Here is a 21,514-nt window from a genome sequence, read left to right as displayed (position 1 = left end):
TGTGCAATAGCTATGCAAACATTAAAATTCTTAGTACTTTGAACTTGAGCTAATTATGTCAATGGGAGTGAGTAAGTGACATTTGTCCTTGTAGCAGAATGTTTATATATTGAAAATTTTAAAAACAACACTTGACGCTGTAGTTGATTTTATTCAAATTAGGGCAGGAAAAAAACACAATCCCCCCTTGCTTCCCTAGTCACCATAATGAATAACTACTCCTGATCGTTATGATATAATACGTACATTAAACAAAGAATTAAAGAAAGAACTTTCACTAAATTGTTCACGTGAAAGTTAAGAGCAGAATATATAGATCAGACAAAGGTGAGTTATTATTTGACTGTTTTTTTGAACTGACATTTTTTTTTGTTGGCAGCCCAAACAACTGACTTATTTAAGATGCAGTAGAACTTTGGTGCAAGTTTTGAGGGTTTTATAAGGCTTTATATTTCTGAATGCTTTTATACTTTTATAGCATCACTACTGATGCAGAATAAACATGGTGGATGTGACTACTTTCTTCTGCAAGTTTTTTGGACTCTAGTACAGCTGCACACCATCAACTCCTTGGAATCTCAACAGACTTCATGCAATGTTCTACAGCCTATCATTAAAGTTTTCGAAGCAAATATATCTTTGTAGCCAAAGATTTGGAATCAGATGCCAAAAGGGACAGGGTCTTCATTTCAATAAGAAAGTACTATATAACTCAGTCAACAAACAAAAATAAACAAATCTTCCAAATACTTGGAACTTTACTTAAGTTATCGATGTGATTAGTTCTGTTTTTAACAAGTCTCGCGAAAATATAAATAGGTAGCCACTAAAACATAAGCTCTTAATGAAACAGTTTTTGCAGCAGCAGCAGCAGCAGCAACAGCAGCAGCAACAACCACCACCACCACCACCACCCAAAGGGGAGTTGTTGTTTTTAAGGAAAAGGGTAATTTTTCAGCACACATAGGAAAAAAGCCTTCAGAATAATTTAAATAATGTCAGTACCTTTCCCCCAATAAACTGTGATTCAGCTAAATGTTATATTTTATTCTCAATTGTTGGAATAATCTGCAACAAAAATGTGGCTAAAAATGGAGAAGGATAAATAGAAATTTTAAAAATACACCCCAGTACTTAGACTATAAGGACAACGAAATATTTCTTTCACCTTGGACATAGAGGACCAACATATTGTATAAAATGACTGAACACAGCTGGCAGAGCAATCCAAATTCACAGCACAAATTCAAGCTCTAAATGGCCCAAATCAAAGGCTACTCCAAATCTTTTAAACTAAGGGATCTTTTCAACAGTCTCATCCAGAAAACAGATTTAGCAACAGTGCTCACCGTAAGCAAAAGCTCACTGCAAAGTAAGCTTCTCTGTTTTTTTTCTTCCTAGGCAAAATGTGAGCCTCAGTAACTCACCAAAATACAAACAAAAGAATCATATATTCACTTGGGAGGAAAAGAAAGGTGTGGGGATGAAATAAAGCCTGTAAAGAAAGAGACAACAGGATAATTTAAACACGTCTAAAGGCTTAGTTCTGCAATGTTCAACTATATTGCTCTGTACCTGGCTATTTAGTTCACCCCGTTGCAATATTAAATTGACCTGTAATATTATTCCCAACATGAAATAACTTGAACTATTAAAAATTTTAAGCTTTCAACTACTGGAACACTGAAACAAAGCGGAAGAGCCCACAGCTCAATGGAGGAGCTTGTGCTTTGAATATAGAATGACCCAGCATGAACGTCTATCATTTCCAGGAAGTTAGCCTTAAAAGCTTCTTCCTGAGACCTTGGGAGACCCACAGTTTGACAGAAAACAATACTGGGCTGGCTGGACTAACAGTCAGACTTGGTATGGTGCAGCTTCATTTGTTGATAGAGAAAACAAGATAAATCAGTAAATAGGTTTCATTTCATAATGAGAACGAGCACATTGGTCCAACCTTAGCCTTCAAAGAACAGGAGTGGTCCTTCTATTCATGGAAAGTCTCTTATTCAGAGAGTCCTGCTGGCAGAAGTGGAAGGGGAGGTGATTTTTGCCAATTTCTGCCTCACCCTGCACCTTCTCAGTGTTTCAAAGACTGCTGAGTTTCTGAGGATGCAAGGGAATGAGGTGGGAACTGGAGGAAGCAGCCCTCCTCACTTCTGCTGGCAGGAGTTTCTTCTGCTCAGAGGTCCATTCAGGAAATGCTCCATCGAACAGTGCCAAAGTCAGGATCCAAACAATATTAATGATCAAAACGTACAGCACCCATAGAATTCTCGTCTCAAACTGGTTAAGCCATTTCAAGAAGCTCTTGAAGGTTGCCAGGTTCCACAGCCCATTGCATGCAGTCTGGCAGAGAAATTTATAGCCTCACTTCTGAAGATAATGCAAAATCAATCCCCATTCACTCACATATGCAACCCAGTGTTCTCCTAAATTGTCCCATAACGCACATAATAAGATGACCACACCTTCCCAGGTGTATCCCAGGCGTGCCTACAAATCATCCATTCACTTTCTACCTGTTCTCATTGGTTGGCTTACTTTAGGAGACTGTCATAACATGGACAACATCAATTGCCTACCTATACTGGGAGACTGAGGCTGGCAGCTGGCCCATGTTGGAAGGGTCCATCAGGCATGGGTTTCTGGGTGAGGCAATTACCACTGTCAAGCAGGCATAGGCTGGTGGGTCAGTAGTAGTCCCTAGGAGAGGGCAAAAAGCAGACAAGGGAAGATGGGAGTCAAGGGCAAGGGAACAGGGTCAAGCAGGTTGAGGGTGAAGAAAACAGACCCCTATCAGAAGGTCCAGGACTGGAAATGATTTGACACAGAAAGGTTTATAGAGGATTCCTCTACAATCAAAAATCAGATCAGGGCGCTAATCAGGAGCTGAAAGATTCTACAGCAACAAGTGTTATTTTTTTAGGCCTTCTGAACTGTTGAAACATGCTGCTGCACACAAATTCTTATTCAGAAGTGGCACCTGTCAGGAATGTGCAAAACTGAGGAATAATCAGTAAGAAGAAGGTAGGGGCAGAGGGCTTTTACTTTCTTGACAACCATCATGCTCAATTCTCTGACCAGGCATTTCTTTTCTGATGGGGCTATTTCAAGGATTCAATCCCTTCCCAGTAGCTCCACTGCGAGTGAAGAAAGGTCACATTTAAAATCAACAGGGCAAACGTTAGCTGAGAATCATTGAGGCCCATTGAGTTCAAGGTGACTTAAATGGAACAAACTTCTTTTGACTAGAGTTTATACAGCTGACAACATCCTATTGAACATAAGGCATCCCTTTGAATTCAGAATTACCAACTAGCTTATTTTAAAATTTCCAGAATCTTTGCAGGTCCATTGTTTTGGGGTTGATTGGTTTAGAAAATAATAACAGGATTATAAAAATAAGTTAACAGACTGATCCTATGCATGTCCACCTAGACATAAATCCCCCAGAGTTCAATGGGATTTTCTCAAAGGCAAGTGTGTGCAGCCTACAAGTATTATCCAAGTAAGTTTGCTAGCATCTACAATAAGGTGATTATACGATCTTATATGCCCATGTTGATTAATGCTGTTATATCTTTTGTAATTTGCTCTGTAAAGTTATTTTACAGTCATATAATTCTTTCAGATACACACAATTCTTTCCAAGTGCTGATTTTTATATGATTAACTTCATTTACTGGCAGCAAACAAAGGCAGCAATACTTTGGTAAACATAGTGGTAGGTGCCTGGCATGTCTGAAAGTGACATGAGAATCCCTTTTCCTTCTTCTGTACCTGCATTCAGAAATCCCCTGACATCAGTCTCAGTTTTTCCTACTTTGTTTGATGTAATCTGATTTAATTTGAATAAAATGCAACCTAATTTATTATGTCGGAAGAATAATGCATGGCATATAACTTAAGCAATGTTTTCAAAAGCTAATAAAGTCAATGTAGCACAACCATCACAATTTTTTTTTTAAAAAAATATATCCCCATTCATATACTTAAATACTACCTTATTTATTTTTCATGCTTTACTCTGTTTCCCTGTTGTCATCCTACATTTGTAAAAAGAAAAATGACTTAAAGAAATTAAAGAAATCAGAATGTCAAATGGTTTACCAAAGGCAAATCATTGCTTTCTGAACTGCTAACCTTTCAAAAAGAGTTTTTCTTGTGGGCAATTTGGACAATTTGGACTTCAGCAAAGTATTTGACACAGTATGTGAATTATAACATATGGTATGACATTTTATATTGTCAGATGTAAGGTCTGAACTTGGGGCAATAATAATATGCCTGTCTACAAGAAACTCATAATCTACAAATGACAGAGAAATACAGAGATCTGAAGATCTGAGGTCGATCAAGAAACAAATAAAGGGAAAGGCATTTCCAAGATGATGAGTGACGTATTATATTTTTATACAAGAACCCTCTTAAAACAATAGGTCCAATTTGGTTACTATTGTGAAGTTGATAGAGGATGGTGAGAATGAAGCTCAGGACCCTCTTTGCCAGTTTCCACTGATGGAGAAGAGTGCTGCTAATTTGGTGGCAGCAGGGGAGCAGGTCATGCTATGACAGACAGCTAGCCTCCTTTCAAGCAGGTTGGAGGATACAATCTGTAGTTCTTCCACAGGCAGTAGCCAACATAGGGCCCCAAAGCAGGGTGCTCAAGGGATGTGATGGAGTCGGGCAGGTCATGAATCCAACAGAATCCAGCAGATCCTGCAGATTCAGTCTTGACTACTGGCTTTTCCCAAGACTCCTGGTTCACCTCAAACTGCTACCCATGACCCAACCCAGATACCAAGTTAACCATGCAGTAAACTTTCAGGTTAATGGGAATTCATGAACACCCTCACTATTTTGCCATAAACTGGGGGGGGGGGGTAAGGGCAGGGGATATTTCAAGAGTTGTTTCAATAGTCTATTGTGGGGGGACGACGACTAATATTTTCTTTTCTTATGATAGTCCCTTTCTCTTTCCCCCTGATTTTTCTTCTATCTGTTGTGCTTCGTTTGTTTGGTTTTCAGTTATTATTTAATAGTTATGTACTGTTCTACTACCAGTTAGTACCCAGAGGTGCTGAGGGAAGGTCAGGGAGTAATCAAGTCTTAAAGAATAAACGTACAATAGATTTTAACAACACATAATATGGGAATGATATCACAGTCCAAAAATAATCTTCCCTAAGATCATTATCACTGCCCTTTCCTAAGTAAGATTTATACTACAGTAGTATGTGTCATAGGTCACCAGCTTCATCCAAGTTTATTTTCCCCCAGGTTCATCCTATAAGCCCCCACAACCACCGTGGTCCTGATCTCTTCTCTGGCAAACTAATCCTGATGATCAACAAACATGGGCTGAAGAAATCTGTATAGCTCTGACCACATCACGGAGGATGGAATATGGCTTTTAATGGTAAATACAGCAGCTTCTACAGACTCCCGAAGATCTTAGATTTCAATTAAAAGTTTCTGGTTGTCATGGTTGCGGCGGGGTGAGGGGAGGGATCCCAAAAACATGTTCACAGCTTTTGTCAAAAAAGTAAGAAGCAGAGAAAGGGTGTCAAACAGGCAAGCTGGCCTAAGGCTAGAGACCCATAAAGCAATCACATCATTAGCAGGCACAGCAGCACAATTGCCTTTGAAAGCTTTATTTTGCACTTTAAACCAATAAAACCATTAATGAAAGCCACAAACATCTCTTTTCCCCTCCTAGGCCTGCGTAGCTAAAGAGCACTCCGCCTCTATAAGGCTCAAGCCCCAGCAAGGTTTAACTCATTTCTGTGAACAGTAACTTGCCCTGTCCACACAAATGTATAAAAGTTTGCCTGAGCCACTGTCTTTCTCAGCAGGTAGAACAAAAATGCCCCAAGGAGAATTTAATGGCCACTGGTTGGATAGCTTTATTTAGCACATCTGGCGCTGTGGGTTAAACCACAGAGCCTAGGATTTGTCGATCAGAAGGTCGGCGGTTCAAATCCCCACGACGGGGTGAGCTCCTGTTGCTCGGTCCCTACTGCTGCCACCTAGCAGTTCGAAAGCACATCAAAGTGCAAGTAGATAAATAGGTACCGCTCCGGCGGGAAGGTAAATGGTGTTTCCGTGTGCTGTTCTGGTTCGCCAGAAGCGGCTTAGTCATGCTGGCCACATGACCCAGAAGCTGTATGCCGGCTCCCTCGGCCAATAAGGCGAGATGAGCACCACAACCCCAGAGTCGGCCATGACTGGACCTAATGGTCAGGGGTCCCTTTACCTTTACCTTTTTTTGCCCTTCCAGCAGTGCCCCTACCCTTAACCTGTGTCCTCTGGATGTTTGTGATTATCTTTTTTGTGAAAGATCAGGAAATAAGATCAATGTTTGTAAAATAATACTGACTATGAACAGATTGCTAATGAAGGTGTGCAAAACTTTACAATTATAATTTTGTTCTAAATCAAATTTAGGTTAACTAAAGAAAAAAGGCTAAATTAGAAATATAGAAGGCTAAAAAGCCTGCTGACTATATCACTACTTACTTTAAACAGTAATTGAGAATGAAATTACTTTTATGAAGAAATGAAGTAAAGATACCTCACAGAAACTTAGGTAACACAATACCACCATGGAAACTGAAAACTTAAGCAGAACTTGATGGGATCAGTTGCATTTTATAAAAGAGATGTTCTCCATCTATGGAGATAGCGGATGATGTCCATCTAACTTCTACTCAAAGTATATTCATTGAAATGAATGGACTTCATGGGTCTATTTGAGTATGACTTAATTCACTATCACCCAGTGGGATTTTGGGAAAAGATTCTAGAGAACGAGTGTGGTACAGTAGTCAAAGGGTTGGGTTAACCCAAGGAAGACCCATGAAGATCACCAGGTGACCTTGTCAGTCCTCACTTCTTACCCTAATATCCGAATAGCCTTGTTTTTTTGAAGATAACCATGTATATTGCCTTGAGTTAATTGGAAGGAGGTCTGCAGTCAGAAAGCATGGATTACATTGTGAATTTATAAAAATCATTAATGGGGAACTGTTGTTCCACCTAATTTAGGTGTTGATTCATTAAATGTTTGTTTATATTCTTTGTTTAGGGTCATATCATTCTTACTGGTCTGTATCTAGAAATAAAAGGAGTCCTTCTGTTAATGGAAGAATCTTTGATCTAGCAGAGACCTCTTCCAATAGGATAAGACACGAGGCCATTTTCCCTGATGTACCCTTCCGCCTCCCGTGTCATTTTCCATGCTGTTCTGAGTGAGTGTGGAAATCACATCCACTTCTTTCCATTAGTAAAACCATTCTGCAAACAGAAAGGCACAATTGGGTTCTACCCACTATTTTTGGCTGTGCAGTGGTACCTCGGGTTACATATGCTTCAGGTTACATACGCTTCAGGTTACAGACTCCACTAACACAGAAATATTACCTCAGGTTAAGAACTTTGGTTCAGGATGAGAACAGAAATCGTGCTCCAGCGGCACAGCGGCAGCAGGAGGCCCCATTAGCTAAAGTGGTGCTTCAGGTTAAGAACAGTTTCAGGCTAAGAACAGACCTCCAGAACGAATTAAGTACTTAACCCGAGGTACCACTGTAATCCTATTACTTACGAGAGAGTAAGCCCCATTGTACTCAGCTGGGCTTCAAAATAAACATTCATAGGGTTGTGCTGTTCATCTCATAAACTAGTGATAAGTTTCTGAGATATATATTTTTAGGTTGAACAAAAAGAAAATAAAAATAATAGAATGTAATAGCATACCTCAATTTGAGCATTCTGGCAAGTTATTTTGCCTATTTCTGTAAAGTCTAGAGACCTGCTTTATTTTAGAAAGAAATGAAATGAAAACTGAGAATCCAGACCCACTAATGATCAAAAACAGGCACTGGATGGCATGTCCAGAACTTAGGCAAAACCTAGAAAATCAGGCCATATGGCAACTCTACACTCTAGTAAAAGCCTTGGTCACCATGGGTAACAAGCCAATTTGAATATTTACAGCGTGAAATGAGCCTTCCTGAAAGCAGAACCAGTGTGAGTAAAGCAGGCAGGGCAATGCATATCCATTTTGAAAAAGCTGGAATCCCATTAATCAGCAGGTTGGCAGGGAAAAGGGAGCATGGGGAACTGAACTGGATCCCTTACCCCCTCATCATCAACTGATCAGTGGGTTATTGTTGTTTTTAAAATGACTTTGCAAATACTGTGCTGGCTGCGGATCAGAGAAGGGAGCTGTATGTGCAACTCCCCATTCAAGAATCACGACTGCAGAAACTGCTTGTGTGTTTTTATGGTCTCTAGCTAGATTAGTGTGACTATATGGGCTTACATTATTACTGAAACAGTTAATCCCATGAGCAACAAATGAAACCCTATTTTGAAATATATTGTGACCCAACACATTTTCCTTTTCCTAAGCAAACCAAATTTCTTTTTTAAAAAATGAATGGGAAAAGCTGCATGAGCTTGATTGCATTTCACAATTATTACTCTTGATATTTAATTTCTGTTTTAGCATATGTGGATCGAGACACTGAAAAACATGTACACAAAGCTTCTAAGGAATGCTCTAAATTTTATTTTGCAGGTATTCCACTATATTGCTGCCTAAATTCAAAATTATCTTATGAATTTTACCAAGCAGGCCTTTTTGATATTTGAGGAATGGGGTGAGGGCGGAGAAAAAGAGAACATTGAAAAGAACAGTTGCAATTTTTTTACATCAGTTTTGCATCATAAAATAGTTATGTAACCATTGATTGCAAATAAGCTCCATCTTTCAATGACTTTATTGAGTGTATGACTTGCGCAAGCTTAGTCAAAACCTTCTCATATCATTGTATTTTAACTAGAGATTTAGAAGATCCAGTTAAGAACAAAAAGCTATTTTTAGCCATCTCACCCCTTGCTTTTTCCTGTAAGACTAATTGCTGTCGTTAACAGTCGTTGACAGGTTTACCACACCTATCAGCCAATCACCCATTCCCATCACCCTTCTGAGTAATACCCCTCCTCACCCTCTCACTATATATAAGGGTCTGGTGACTTCTGTTTCAGTATATCTGAAGAAGTGTGCATGCACATGAAAGCTCATGCCAATAACAAACTTAGTTGGTCTCTAAGGTGCTACTGGAAGGAATTTTTTTATTTTGTTTAATCTAATGGCTAACAGCAAGGAAGTTGCAATTTTCCAGTGTTACTCACTAATAATGCCTTTCAAATAACCAAGAGCCCTTTTTGGAGACAAGAGTATTCAATAACTCATTATGTGAAGCATATCTTGCCAAAAAGTTTGGACTTGAAGACAATGCTAACATACATGCATAGTAAGTATCAGCACCTCCAGAATCCATATTCTTAGAGATTATAGATCTTAGGTGGGTAGTTATTAGATCCTATCTGAACTAAGTTTTCTGAATTTTTCTGTGATTACTGCTTTTGCAATATTATCTTATTTATTTACTTTACAGAAGAAGCTAAGAAAAGAGCATACAGGTAAGAAGAAATCAGCATCTTGTGCCCAAAAGACTCATTCATCAATCACAACTCTGACTTCACTCATTGGCTAAGAACACTAAAAGGTGGGAGCAGCCAGGCTGGCGCATCTCACAAAAATCACTTAGAAGGGTACCTGCCCATTTTGCTTCGTAACTTTATTTCTAGGAGAACTAGAGACTTTCTTTTTAAAAAGAACCCAAAGTTCATAGCCTGGGACTCCTAGTGGCTGTGGTACATCAGTACTCCCCAAACCTGTCTCTTCAACCTTGATCAGCTTGTATGGCCAATGGTCAGGGGTAGTGGGAATGTGTTCCATCAACATCTGGAAGGCTACAGGTTAGCCATGTTAACCTGACTTCCATGTGCACAGAAGACTGGATTTTGCCTCATTTTAGGATATTTATTGATGCTGAATTGCTTACCTGCCCTTCGCTATAAGGCTGCAGGGCAGGTTTTAACAATGTAAAAATACAATCTTAAAACAAGTTAAAACTGGTCTTGCCCATCTTCAAAAACCTAGGGCCATATCCAAGCAGAATACTTCTACATGTCCAAAAGGAGCTTCCCCTCTTTCTCTTCTCTCCTGCATCCTCTGCTAATCTTCTCTGCTGGGTTGGAGGAAAACCTAGAAAATATTGAGGGAAGGGCACGTACTCTTCTAGCGTACAGTAAAAAGTCATTGAGCTAAAGGATGCAGTTCATTGGCTACATTCCCTAATCATTATAGGTTGCATCCAATGTTGCATAAGCAAATTCACACTTGCCCGTTTCAACAGTGCTTCCTGTCCCCCCCCCCCCCGCCCCGCAAGCTGCTCTGGGGGTGCACAGGAGTAGAGAGGAACGAGCAATTTCATTACACAGGTGGAGGTGCATTCTGCTCAAGCAAAGACAACCCTATGTACTTTATGACTACCGTATTTTTCGCTCTATAAGACGCACCAGACCACAAGACGCACCTAGTTTTTGGAGGAGGAAAACAAGAAAAAAAATATTCTGAATCTCAGAAGCCAGAACAGCAAGAGGGATCGCTGCGCAGTGAAAGCAGCAATCCCTCTTGCTGTTCTGGCTTCTGGGATAGCTGCGCAGCCTGCATTCGCTCCATAAGACGCACACACATTTCCCCTTACTTTTTAGGAGGGAAAAAGTGAGTCTTATAGAGCAAAAAATACGGTACCACCATGTTTAAATTAAAAAGTTTTTTCTTCTTCCCCCAAATAATCACGAAACATTGTAAACAGCAGTCGCTGCTTAGCTTAATCTTTGAAGTTCTGTAGCAAATGATATCTTATTTTGATCACATAGATGTTTTGATATGTGAAAAAACAAAACAAAAATCAATCAAAAAAAGTGTTCAAAGGTGCGATGTTTTGAAAATATTGCCATGTAGCATTTACCGTAACAGCTGTACGTTTAAACTTTAGGCACAAACTGAACTGCAGAGGATCTGCTGCATAAATAAGATCCCCATGGCAACTAAATGTGCTACTAGATAACAGAGAAAAAAGGATTTATGTGTTTGCTGAGCTGTCTTGCCCTAGAGGAATTCTCCAGGCAAATGCAGGCCACCTGCCACATGTTACATTAAGCTCAGCCTTCTGGACTTATTTTCAACAAAAAGGTCCAGCAACTTTTGTTTGAAAGTTTTATTGAGCCTTATTTCCCAGTAACTCCAAATGAAAGCAGAAGCTTCTTATTTTCCTATGCTTTTGCATAACTGTGATTGCACATAAATTATGCATATAATTATGAATAAAAAAACAAGCGAGTGTGTGCAACCCCTACAAAAACAGGTAGCAAGTGAGCTAAATTACTGAGCTGTTATGCAGATTCCCCAATTTTATCTCTCTCCACGAAGATTCTCTCTTTAAAAGTAACCAAGGACCACCAAAGCCAACAGCAGAACTTCTGTGCCAAAGGATAGTTGTTTGCTTTCATAACAATGGAATGCATTTTTCATCTGAAAAGTGGGTTTCCGAGCTAAATCCAAAGTATTTGGAAGTAATGCGGAAGACCTGAAGGGCCACTGGAACATCTATGGGCACCGCAATAAAGCAGAGGGCAACAGGAAAAGCTGACAATTTAACAGCCTGATAAACAACACAGTTAAGTAAGTGACTGCTTGTACTACAGCTTTGTTTTACAAAGAGCTTGCATTGTTTCCTAACTCCTATGTCGCTTTTTCAAAAGAAACCATACGGATGGCATTCTTCTGCAGAAGTGTTGAGTTATTTGTGCCTAGGAAAGACCTGTAAAAAGTTAATGGTTAAAACCAGAACTTCACTTGTTAAAATTCTCAGGAGATGCTTTTGCTGCACTCTTTCCTACGGAGAGGAAATTGTGCTGTAAACTTGGAAGAGGAAATAATATGCATCACTCACCTAATCGGTATTGATTTCCTTATGCTCCTTTCACTATTTTTTCTTTAAAACCACATAGTAAGAACCAAATTAGAGAGTTCATCTTTAGTAATAACTTTCAAGCATTCCTTATTTGGGAGGGAGGGGAAGCTTGAAAATTATGATTGGAATGTTTTTATATGAGGTTTGTAATGTTTTATCAATTGTTGCGTAGTATGGGACGCGGGTGGCGCTGTGGGTAAAAGCCTCAGTGCCTAGGGCTTGCCGATCGAAAGGTCGGCGGTTCGAATCCCCGCGGCGGGGTGCGCTCCCGCTGTTCGGTCCCAGTGCCTGCCAACCTAGCAGTTCGAAAGCACCCCTGGGTGCAAGTAGATAAATAGGGACTGCTTACTAGCGGGAAGGTAAACGGCGTTTCCGTGTGCGGCTCTGGCTCGCCAGAGCAGCGATGTCACGCTGGCCACGTGACCCGGAAGTGTCTTCGGACAGCGCTGGCCCCCGGCCTCTTGAGTGAGATGGGCGCACTCAAGAGTCTGTCAAGACTGGCCCATACGGGCAGGGGTACCTTTACCTTTTTATGCTGTATTTTGTTTGATTAGCTACTGTGGGAGCCTATGGGATGTGGCACAACGAGTTAGTATGCCTGGCTGCTAACCAGAAGGTTGGTGGTTTGTGCCCACCCAGGGATGGCTATGGGCAGGATTCCTGCAGTACAAAGGGTTGGACTAGATGACACTTAGGGTCCCTTCCAACTCTACAATTATATGATTCTATGATTCCATAATGATGGGCTGTTTATTATTGACTACTACAACAATAATAGGCAGAAAATAGAAAAAGCAAGTACGGTAGAAAGAAATCCTGAAAGCTCATTTTCTACTTTATCAGATTGCTAAACCCCATACAGATCCAGAAATGTATAAATTATAGCACTGAACTGCATGGGCAAATCATGCATCTTAATTTCCATAACACCATGAGTTTTCTGGGAAGCAGCAGAGCCGATGTGTAGACTGGCCAAGTGATCAGGCCAGTTGGCAGATACTGTGTTTGTGTGTGAGCATGCGCACATAAAAGCCATAAATGTTGCAAGCACTTTTTCACATGCTCCTTCAGGTAAGATTGAAGAATACACACGTGTAGTTTCTTCAAAGCCTTCCCTCCCCAAGTGAGAGGTGGCAAACCAATTTATTAAAGTGATGCACAGGCATCTGCAGGAACTGTACTCAAACCCGCATCATGCTCTAGTTTCTCCTGTAATCTACTCTTGGCCCCATCTGGACATCAGAATTTTTGAAACCAAACATTGATATCCGAACTTCTCAAGTGAGCCACATGCTACTTAGGATGCTATTATTCAATCACCATTAGACAGATGGGACATCTAGCCGCAGAAAGCAGCAACATTGCCCCTTTGATAACATACAGTAGGAATTGGCCTTAAGTTTTACAGTACAGGCAACAACCATTTTACATGCGTTCAATATGTGTGTGACTGCATGCGTGCAGCACCGCAAACCCAGAAATGACTAGAAAAAAGGGAGAAAACAGCCATTAAAGAGTGCAGAAAGGGCAAAAACGATGTGTAAATAGCGTCTAGCAATCCCACAAGCCTTTGCAAGTGCAATCCCAAGAGCCCTTGCGTCGATGTTTGAGGCCTTTGAGTTGGAGTTTGAGCAAGGAGGTAGTACCATAACTGTGGTGTTTGCAGGCTGCTTCGGTGGTGTTCCCAATATACATTTTCACTTAGATGTGTGTTGCCTCAGAACGTAATCCCCAGGTAAATGGGGAGTTACCTGTTCTAACAAATAAATGTCTACCATGAACCAAGTTCAGTATGAGATAATGCAGATGATTACTGATGTTGAAGGGCTATTACTTTGCAAATTTGTAAGGATTGGGGTATAATTCATGTATCTCTAGCAAATTTTACATTGTGGCCTCCACTTTTAATCATTATTTTTATTAAAAGAAGAAGAATGAATTATTTCACAGTTGTCAACTATGTAAACACCTGTCAACTAGGCAAGCACCTGTTAATATATATGTTAATATATTTATCTATTATGTTTTAAGGTATTATACTATAAGTATAGTATAAGAATAATAAACTAAGGGCTATATACTCTTTCTGGAAATCAAGCTGATGATAAATGAATGTCATTCAAATTTGTCCATATTAATACTACACCTTTCTTCATGCTCCCAGGTAATACGTCAGATTGATCAGTCACAAATTTTTAAAAGCGTATTTTGTGTTCATGCACAAATTACTCTTCCAGTGCCGATATCTTCTGACTTCTGACAATCAGTATGTTACCTGCTATTCTTGAACACAGAATAATCAGAAGCTGACCTGGTCCACTGGTCCACCTAGCTCAGTATTGTCAACACTATCCCAACCAGCTTTGATCCCCTTCCCTGATCACTCAAAACAACTCAGAAAGGGAAGTTACAAATAAGGCATCAAAAGCCTATCTAGGCAGAGTCAACTGTGTAATACAGTGGTGCCTCGCAAGACGAAAAGAATCCGTTCCGTGAGTCTCTTCGTCTAGCGGTTTTTTCGTCTTGCGAAGCAAGCCCATTAGCGGATTAGCGGATTAGCGCTATTAGCGGTTTAGCGGCTATTAAAGGCTTAAGGGATTAGCGGATTAGCTGCTAAAAGGCTATTAGCAGCTTAGTGCCTTAGAAAAAGGGGGTGGGGAGCGGGGGAAAAAACCCCAGGAACTCGCAAGACATTTTCGTCATGCGAAGCAAGCCCATAGCAAATTCGTTCTGCGAAGCACCTCCAAAACGGAAAACCCTTTCGTCTAGCGGGTTTTCCGTCTTGCGAGGCATTCGTCTTGCGGGGCACCACTGTACTGGCATGCACCTGACCACTTCAACCTAAGGCAGCACTCAGAGGAGTCAGTGGCCAAAGGTTGCCCAGTGTTAAAGTTGCCTGAGATGATATACCATTTAAATATACTATTTAATATTTCTTAATACTCTGCTTTATTTGCCTGGTGTATACATTCTCTGAATTTTTTTTAAGTGACTTTCCTAAAGAATAGGACATCTGAAGGCAGCCCTGTATAGGGAAGTTTTAAATGTTTGATGTTTTGATTTGTTGGAACGTGCCCAGAGTGGCTGGGGGCAATCCAGTCAGATGGACAGCTTATAAATTATTGTTGTTGTTATTGTTAATAATAATAATATTTAGTGCTATAATATAATACTTCTTAAATCAGTGGTTAAATGTTCATTTAAATATCCATGAAAAAGAAAATGAATCACTTACTTGTAGCTATGCCAGAAAAACAACAACACAGGGAACATTGCATCATACAAACAAAACACAATGCCCAGCTTTTCAGTGCATAATCATTTCTATACATGTCAAAAATATAGTATATATCTCAGAATTAATTGGACTGTGCATTATATTTCCAGAGAATAAGTTTCAGTATTATATTATTACCAAGAGATGTTTGTGACTTCATGCTTCAAAACAGAATTCAAAGTAACATGTATAGAAGGCCAGCATAAGTTTTACTTTGACTGGGTATTTGTTGGATGTGATCATATAAAATACTCCACCAATAGATATGACAAATGCACTTTATATTTCAATGTGTCAAACTATTTCAATGCCATGAAACTATGTTGAAGCTGGCAGGCAAGCAGACTATATTAAATTTTTCTCTGGAATCGACTTCAATTCTGTACTGAATTATTGGAATTTTAGTGACCTTAAAAAAGGCTGTCAGAAATAATATTCAACGCAGAGTTTTCAAATCTAATGCTCTATTACACATACTTCACATAAAATAATATAGTTTCAATATAGGCAAACCAGTCAAGAACAACAATCTGTTTGTACTTAGATTTTTTGCCCGTATCTTTATGTTGCTTTGTTACAGCAGTTTTAAGCATGCTTTCTGTCTGAAAGCAAATTCAGAACAACATTCAGCTAAATGTCTTCCAGTGAGTTTGGGAGGCCCAACATATTTCCTCAAAGCTTCCCCAAAGCCTAGCTATTTGCATCTATTCACTGATCTTTACACCTTTGGTGCCATTTTTTAAAATACAAAAACCCCTAAGTTTTAAGTAAAATAATCATATTGGGCAATGCGATTATGTCAGTCAACACAAGGAAAGCTAATGCAAAGGAAAGCCAATGCTTAGTAGAAGTAATTGCTCTCATATGAAGATGGGAAGCTAACTTTATACCAAGTTAGACCATCTAACTCACAGTATTGCTGTTACTCTCAAGCATTTCAGACAGGAGGAGTATTTCCTAGTCCTACCTAGAGGTATCAGGAATTGAACATCGGTCCTACTGCATGCCACCACTGAGCAGTCCTGCCCAAACTATGGAATTTGCTACCACATAATGGTCACCAAGTTGGATAGCTTTAACAATTAGACAAATTCACGGAGGATAAAGCTGTCAGTAGATGCTAGCCTCTATTATCTCCAGTATCAGAGGCAGTATGCCTCCAATTACCAATGCTGGACATCACCATATCCTCCAACATTTCTCCAATGAAAATAGGGACAGCCAGAACTGGCCAATGTGAGAACAAAATGTTGCATTAGATGGGCCTTTGGTCTGATCAAGCACCTCTAATTTAGAGATGCATTTCCTAACACAGTGGTACCTTGGTTCTCAAACTTAATCCGTTCCGGGAGTCCGTTCAACTCCCAAAAACATTTGAAAACCAAGACAAGGCTTCTGACTGGCTGCAGGAGCTTCCTGCAGTCAACTGCAGTCAAGCAGAAGCCGCATCAGACGTTCGGCTTCCGAAAAACATTCACAAACCAGAACACTTACTTCTGGGTTTCTGGCATTAGGAAGCTGATTTGTTTGACAACTAAGCCGTTCGGGAACCAAGGTACCACTGTACTGCTATGGATATGATGTTTATTTGATCACAACAGAAAAAAAGGTTGACATCTAATTCAACATATTCTAAGAGCAGCATGTCACAAGTTTCTTCTATTTTATAGGATTAGAAAAGCAGCTTAATTCAAGAAGAATTGGCTCCAAGACTCTTGATTGTGCTCCAAGTTCACAGTAAAATAATAATAATAATAATAAAGTAAATGAGTTTGTCATTTCTCTGTCAGGATGTTTCTCCTTTAAACAGTTTTCTTTCACGATTTGCAAATCCTGTAACCTAGATTTAAAAGTATTTCTTGATAATGTAAAGCTTGAAAGATGTGCTTCAACTGTCCACTAATACTCATCTTTATCACTATGCCATTGAAAATTCTGGAATGAACAAAAGACTGAATGTAGCAAGAGCTTACTCTCGCAGATCCAGGGATGTGATAGAAACACAGAAATCATAAAAAGGTGGTCTGTTTCAGTTAAATAACAAATTCAATTGTACATCATATAACTCAGGAGGGGACATGATTAAATTCACAGTGGCTTGGTTCAAAATGCAGAGAACCCATCAGAAGCTTTACTCTATGACGTACCCAGAGGCAACTTGAGAGCTGTCAACACAACAGGCTGCTAAGCTTCCAAGGGAAGCAATAGCCAATTATGTCCCATGACCCACTCCTGGAAAACACAGCGAGAAAAACAACAAATCAGATAATGTTTTTGGATCTTTTTTTCACACACGCAGTAATGGTCGTATTTTATTTCAGTAAAATATTCATCTCAAAAGTTTTTCTTGGAACTTTTAACAACATCATATGTTCCGAGCAACCACCTTCTTGATGTTCAGAAGTCATACCAGTTCCTTCTAAATGCAGCATGAATCCAGCCTTTTCCTATCTGAATGAAATCATCTATGCAACCAAAAACTGGAAGTGAAGTCACCATCTAGGAAACAAATCATTAATGATTTGAGCAAATAAATTGCCCCAACATCTACCTGTTCAAGTGATTGAACAGTGTATTCTGAACATGAATTTATCTCAGCACAAATTTACATCCTAATAACCATTTAAACTGCTAAGTAGTGTAGAGATTATACTCTCATTCAGTTTTGCCAGAGGTAATACCTACTGCCTAGTTCACATACATTGGTGTGAGCAGCGGTTCCAGCAGTTTTCACCTCTAGATTGGAAACTGCCGGGGGTGGGAGGGAGGGCAAGTGGATTGGGAAGGTAAACATTATGGGAAGTATATGTAAACTCTTTCATTTGAATTGCATGCCTTATGAAGCAGCAGTCCTACACATTGCTCAAACCCAACAGTTTGCATGTGTGAAATGGGTCATGTGAAGATTTAATGCATGGCAACCTTTCACAGTAACTCTTTTCATATCTTAGTGGAGGCCATGGAGTAGGACTGAGCCCACCACTGATGTCCATGGATTCAGACAAAGGTCCAAAGGGAAATTCTATGTGCATAGATTCATGCAACTTGAAGCATTTGGGGATTAGCCTTCTTAATCTACACACAGTGGAATCTCCGTTGTCAAACATAATCCGTTCTGGAAGACTGTTCGACTTCCAAAACGTTTAACTACCGAGGCGCGATTCCCTGTTGGCAAATTCCTTTAAAAAAATGGAAAAACACAAATGTGCTAGGATAATTATAGGACAGATAACAGAGGAAGATGGAAAGGAATTGCTGAAACATTTGACAGAAGTGGAATACAAAAAGGGAGGTGTGAGGAGGTCGTTGAAATAAGTGAATGAAAGATAAGATACTGAAATTGTTTGAGTGTTTTAATTTGGTTTTGTTTGGTTTTGTTAGTTTAATGTGTCTAGTGTTATGTAGTGTCTTTATATTGTATTGCATTGTTCTTTTGTGTGTGTTTTTCTTTCTGTTTTTATTTGGTTTTGTGTAAATTGTTCAAAAAGTAATAAATATTATTTTAAAAAATAAAAAAAATGGAAAAACACACTTCAGAAGCCGTTGGACATTTGAGGCGTGTTCGAAAAGGGAAGCATTCACTTCTGGGTTGTCGGCATTCGGCTTCCAAAGCGTTCGACAACCGAGGTTCCACTGTACATAAATAAAGGTCCTTGTGGTGTGACTCTGGTAGCAAACTTTGTCTCAAGCAGCTGTCCTTCATGCCTCCTGTTTTAAAGTAACAATCAGCAACTGGTTTAGGGGTGCCACAAGTGTTCAAATAGGGACAGAATGCAAAAGGGAATACCCTGGCATGGATGCTCATGAGCAGGATCAAGGATGGCAGACTCCTACTCGCCTTGATGCTGTGATCTACTCTCTCCCTTTTCTGCCACGCAAGGCCCTGAACCTTGCTCTGGGACACAGCAGGGGAACTAGCAGAGGTGGTTCGTGCTCCCTAGGCCCTGGTCTTTTCCTGCCAGGGGATGGGACACCCAAAAAGTCAAGCTTTTGCAACAGTTTGATTAGGATGCTTTCAAAGGCTTGAAAGTGGCGTAGCGTGGGGGGTGCAGGGGGGGCCGGCCGCACCGGGCGCAACATCTGGGGGTTAGGGTTAGGGGGCGCAAATCCACGGGTTAGCGGGTGCAAATTACTTGCCTTGCCCCGGGTGCTGACAACCCACGCTACGCCACTGGCTTGATCCCTTTCAGGGCGAGCAGCGGGGTGCTTATGCATCCTAATGTGGTTGGCAGTGTGCCATGGCAGATTCCCAACTAGGCTGGCTGCTGAAGCTAGCCCTGAACTGAATATTCTCTTAACTATACCCTGAACTTTTTTGAGACAATAATGACTGGCCTTTAGGGACACTCCTCACATAGATCTTATTACCGTTCGCAAGATTCTTTCATCTTTATTAAAAGGAAGTGGTGTGCTACAGTGGCTGTACACTGTTTCTTCTGCAAGCAAAAATGACTGTGGAACCCAATCTGCTAACTTAGCTCATTTGGAAACATGGTGTTATTGACTATTAAGGCAAGCAAAGTTGTTGGAGTTTTTTTTAAGCAATTCCCAAATATATGTTGCTTAAATATATACTACTGCAAGGAAAGCAACTTCAGTGAAAACAGAAAATAACTTAAATCACTGAAGAGTTTGATGAAATAAATATTTATGTCTCTTAGCAAAAACCTGTATTTTGGAGAGAGAGTTTGTAGTCAGATGACATGCTTGTTAATTTTTTCAGACTTCAAAACACAAGTAAATTGAAGCTAGAATATATTTGGTAAATACATATTCAGAGTCAATCTCATGGTCCTATAATGACAATGTAAATACATGGAAAAGAATGAGATTCCAAGGAAGATGGGGAAAATCATTTGAGAGAAGCTTTCCTTCAAACCATTATTTTAGAACAGTAACATTATGAGTTGAATAGGAAAGCTTGCTATGAATACTTCAATTCTTCTGCAAATGAAACGGGTTTTAGATATTATTAAGCTTTTAGGCTGGAATAAACATGTAAAAATGCTATAACAGAAGTTAGATTTCTACTCTTATTCTTTGTATGGAAAGAATAACATCTTTACATGCCTGCATCTCCAAGAGAGTGCTTTGTAGTGCTAAAGATATGAGCATAGAGAAAAAGCAGTTGGCATAGAGGACTGTTCCGTATAAATCCCCTATTTCCTAAAATTCCAATATGCAATCAAGAGTGCTTCTGGTATGACAGCATACATTTACATAGGATTTCCTTTTGTGCTACAGAACCCACATGGCAGAATGTAGCACCCTAGGGAAAGATCTTAGCAGTATTTAATCCAAATTTTATTGTCAGTGCAGTTAAAACTTCAGGAGGCAAAAAAGAGCAAGAATCCTAAAGGACTCTTCCAAGAATGTTATGGATTCAAAAAAATTTAAATAGATTTTTATGGTAGGGGCCAATCTCATAGATTATGGTAAATATCGGGTGTCTTACTCTGTTAGTGAAGTTTGGTTTGGGTTTAAGAACCTTCATTCTCAAGAACTCAGCACAGCAGCAACACAGATGTGATCAATGCTGCAAATCCTAAGGATTACTGTAGTGTGGTACTGAGTACACACTCCCCTACTTCCCTTGATTCCATCCCACCTCGTCTCTCTGGTCCTGAGATCAGTACCAGGTAGCCCTTGGGAAAAGGAGCTATATTGTCCCATGTGAGAAATTCTATGTGGTCTCATTTGCTCAGCTCCAGCTTCCAATTCCCTATTTCCTCTTCCAGTTTACTTCCATGACCTTACCTCTTCCAGTCTACTCCTCCTGTTATTCCTATTAACTGTGTTATGGCATTACCAGCAACATCCAAGCGCTATCTGAGCCTCCCTCACCCCAATTTGCATCTTCCCTCGTAAAAATGGTGTTCCCGTAACCAGGCATAGGATTCCAGCTTATGCCTAAGCTTTCAGACAAGTACTGGCAGTAGCATCTAGTTTTCAAACTTCAATCCATAAAAACAGCATTGGAAAATACCATAAGCACTGATTTAAGAGGGAGCTGTGGTTTTTGGTTTTTTTAAACTTCTAAAAACTTATTTTTGACTGAAAGCCTCTCTGCACAATGCTGTACCCAATGGAAAGGTAAGATATATATGTGTGTTTTTAAAAAATAAATAATAATATGGAATACAGTGAAACAATCTAGACCTTAATAGGAAAAACTTGAAAGATTTCCAATGGTTTAAAAATTGGATGGGGCAGTCAATATGAGTTACTGAGCTACATCTTTATCAGATTATATCTAAAAAGTGTTCTTTAGAAATGAGAGGATAGGAGTGAAGATCCTAATCAATTTTCTCTCTCTCTAAGTGACACTGGATGTTCAATATGC

The 21,514-nt window shown here is 39.7% G+C and overlaps 1 protein-coding gene across 11 annotated transcripts in view; it reads right to left on the bottom strand.

Annotated features, from left to right (window-relative positions):
- Positions 1-21,514, bottom strand: part of NPAS3 (neuronal PAS domain protein 3) — a 604,332-nt gene that overhangs the window by 463,975 nt on the left and 118,843 nt on the right. For 3 of the 11 annotated variants that reach the window (XM_083452395.1, XM_083452394.1, XM_083452390.1), the window contains one exon: positions 2,586-2,706. The exons of the other annotated variants lie outside the window; for them this stretch is intronic. In XM_083452395.1, the coding sequence (XP_083308521.1) occupies positions 2,586-2,706 (121 nt within the window). The remainder of the gene's footprint in view (positions 1-2,585; positions 2,707-21,514) is intronic. 11 annotated transcript variants of the gene reach the window in all.

This window comes from Podarcis tiliguerta, assembly GCF_965153285.1.
Source record: "Podarcis tiliguerta genome assembly, chromosome: 1".
NCBI lineage: Eukaryota > Metazoa > Chordata > Lepidosauria > Squamata > Lacertidae > Podarcis > Podarcis tiliguerta.
Note: the sequence above shows the minus strand (reverse complement) of the source record. Positions and strands in the feature narration are given on the sequence as shown.